At 49.6% G+C, this 3,119-nt stretch overlaps 1 protein-coding gene across 1 annotated transcript; it reads right to left on the reverse strand.

Annotated features, from left to right (window-relative positions):
- Nucleotides 1–201: 201 nt before the first annotated feature.
- LOC308286369 (uncharacterized protein) lies at nucleotides 202–2,723 on the reverse strand (the record flags this gene model as incomplete). The annotated part of the gene is made up of 3 exons (XM_080727365.1): nucleotides 202–578; nucleotides 761–2,257; nucleotides 2,657–2,723. The coding sequence occupies 3 exons, from the start codon at nucleotides 2,721–2,723 to the stop codon at nucleotides 514–516; spliced, it is 1,629 nt and encodes a 542-aa protein (XP_080583491.1). The 3' UTR covers nucleotides 202–513.
- Between the last annotated feature and the right edge of the window lie 396 nt (nucleotides 2,724–3,119).

Raw genomic sequence — 3,119 nt, forward strand, 5'->3', positions numbered from 1 at the left:
GGGTTGATCAGCTTCTGGAGGTATGGAGGAGCCATACCTTTGGCTGCTTTGAAGGTCAGCATCAGTGTTTTGTATTCAGTGCGGGCCGCAACCGGGAGCCAGTGGAGGCTGCGGAGAAGGGGAGAGACATGTGAGAACTTAGGCTGGTTGAAGACCAGTCGTGCCGCGGCATTTTGGATCAGTTGGAGAGGTTTAAGTGCACATGCCGGGAGACCAGTGAGGAGAGAGTTACAATAGTCAAGCTTTGATATGACAGATGTCTGAATGAGGAGCTGGGCTGCCTCCTGGGTGAGGAAGGGTCTGATTTTACGGATGTTATAGAGTGTGAACCTACATGACCGGGTGACTGATGCAATGTGTGCCTTGAATGATAGCTGGCTGTCCAGGACCACACCAAGGTTTCTAGCAGTAGGAACTGAAGTCACAAATGCATTATCTATGGAAATAGTGAGATCTTGCATGGGGCAAGACTTAGCTGGGAAGAAGAGTAGCTCCGTCTTGTCCGGGTTCAGCTTAAGGTGGTGGGCTGACATCCACTGTGAGATGTCGGCCAGACATGCAGCAATGCGTTCTTCCACCTGGGTGGCAGAAGGGGGGAAGGACAAAAACAGTTGAGTGTCATCAGCATAGCAGTGATAGGATAGATTGTGAGCAGAGATAACAGCACCAAGGGATTTGGTGTACAGGGAGAAAAGCAGAGGGCCAAGTACGGATCCCTGGGGGACTCCCGTTTGGAGGGTTCGGGGGGATGAAAGCAAACCTTTCCATGAGACCTGATAGGTCCGGTCCGACAGGTAGGAGGAGAACCACTTTAGTGCCGTCCCGGTGATGCCTAGGTCAGCAAGGGTGTCCAGGAGCAGCTGGTGATTCACTGTGTCGAATGCCGCTGATAGATCCAGAAGAATCAGGACTGCAGAGTGGGAGGCAGCCTGGGCAACATGGAGTGCTTCCGTGACTGCTAGGAGTGCAGTTTCTGTAGAATGGGCTGGTTTAAAACCTGACTGGTTGGGATCCAGCAGGTTGTTCTGTGAGAGATGGAGAGAAAGCTGGTTAGAGACCACACGTTCAAGGGTTTTTGAAAGAAATGAGAGGAGGGATACCGGTCTGTAGTTCTTGACGTCCGAGGGGTCAAGAGTTGGTTTTTTGAGGAGTGGTGATACTCTGGCTGCCTTGAAGGCAGCTGGGACACAGCCTGAGGTTACAGAACTGTTGATGATGGCGGTTATGAAGGGGAGTAGGTCAGGTGCGATCGTCTGGAAGAGTGGAGAAGGGATTGGATCCAGGGCACAGGTGGTAGGTCTAGAGGAAGTCACTAGTTTTATGACGTCATCTGTAGAGAGAGGGGAGAAGGAGGACAGACATGTTAAGTTGGGGATACAATTCCGTGTGTTAGACACTGTATTCTGGGGGAGATGGGAGAATGAACTACTGATATCGTCAACCTTCTTTTCAAAGTAGGCGACAAAATCATCCGCTGAGAGGGATGAAGGAGGGGGGGGAGGGGGGGGTTTGAGGAGGGTTGAGAACGTGCTAAACAGTTTCCTAGGGTTTGAGGTACATGATTGAATCTTTGTGTGGTAGAATGATGATTTTGCAGTGGAAAGTGAGAGTGAGAAACCTGACAGGAGTGTGTGAAAATGAGATAGGTCCTCTGGTTGCTTCGTCTTGTGCCACTTCCTCTCTGCCGCCCTGAGAGGTGTTCGCTCAGATCTGAGAGTTTCAGATAGCCATGGGGGAGGTGGATTTGCACGTGCTGGCCTGGTCGAGAGAGGGCAGAGACGATCAAACGCTGAGGAGACAGAGGAGAGAAAGGAAGATGTTAGAGCGTCAGAAGGGAGAGTGGGAAGGACATCCGGGTTTGGGAGGGAGGAGAGAATGGAGGAGGAGAGAGTGGAGGGATCCAGGGTTTTCAGGTTGCGTCGTGTGGTGACGGTCAACGGGTGGGTAGGCACAGATCTGAGGGAAGAGAGGGAGAGAGAGAAGGTTATGAAGCAGTGATCAGAGCATTTGACAGGGGTAACAGTGAGGTTTGAGGAAGAGCATGCTCTGGTGAACACAAGGTCCAATACATTCCCTGCCTTGTGGGTGGGAGGGGAAGGGGACAGGGACAAGTCAAATGACGTCAGTAGGGATGTAACTGGAAGACACTTTTCTGCAGTTGGTAGGTTGAAATCACCCAGTAGAATCAGGGGAGTTCCGTCCTCCGGAAATGAGCTGATCAGAGAGTCCAGTTCTTCCAGAAAATCCCCAAGGGTCCCTGGGGGGCGGTAGAGCACAATGATGGTGAGAGGTACAGGTTGTATTATATAGATAGCATGATATTCAAATGTGGACAGAGAGAGGTGAGAGAGGTTTAACGCACAGATCTTCCATTTGGGAGATGTTAAAATGCCTGTGCCGCCCCCAGTACGATCTGTGGGACGTGGCGTGTGTGTAAATGTATGTGCTGCAGAGAGTGCAGCAGGAGTAGCTGTATTATTCGGTGTTATCCAGGTTTCTGTCAGTGCAAGGAATTGGAGGGAATTCAAAGTAGCCTGGCCTAGAATGAATTCAGGCATGTTCTTCTTTGCAGCTGAGTGGCAGTTCCAGAGGCCGCCTTGGATTGTAATGTGGTGACTAGGTGAGCAAGGTGGGTAAATTAGATTATTGGTGTTACAGTGCCGGGTGTAATGGTGTCTTGTGCGAAGAGAGGTGAGCAGAGTAGGTATGGCAGGGAAGCACATTTTTTAAACTATACCAATATAACAAATATAACAATAATATTTGAATCCTGAGTGCAAGTAAGAGCTAAATTTATACTAATCCATGTGGGGGGGGCAGCTCCTTTGCTGGACGTGTCTGGAGAAGTTCATGTCCGATCTTGAATTAGGAAAAAACATGAAAGTTAAGTGCAACAAGATGAGAGTTAAGTGCAACAAGACAAAAAATATCGAAGTCCTGTTTGTTTTCTGTAGAATCCTCAGTAGTTCCAGTGGCTCTGGTCTGCAACCATGAATGAAAAGTGACTGTGATCTGGGCCCACTTAAATGCAACAGAGCATTAAAGTAGGAGGTGTAAACAGGATCACAGGCAACCAATCAGACAATGGAGGAGGGATCAGAAGCCAAGGGATTGTCCCA

Source organism: Nannobrachium achirus (assembly GCF_963921795.1).
Source record: "Nannobrachium achirus genome assembly, chromosome: 6".
Taxonomy (NCBI): domain Eukaryota; kingdom Metazoa; phylum Chordata; class Actinopteri; order Myctophiformes; family Myctophidae; genus Nannobrachium; species Nannobrachium achirus.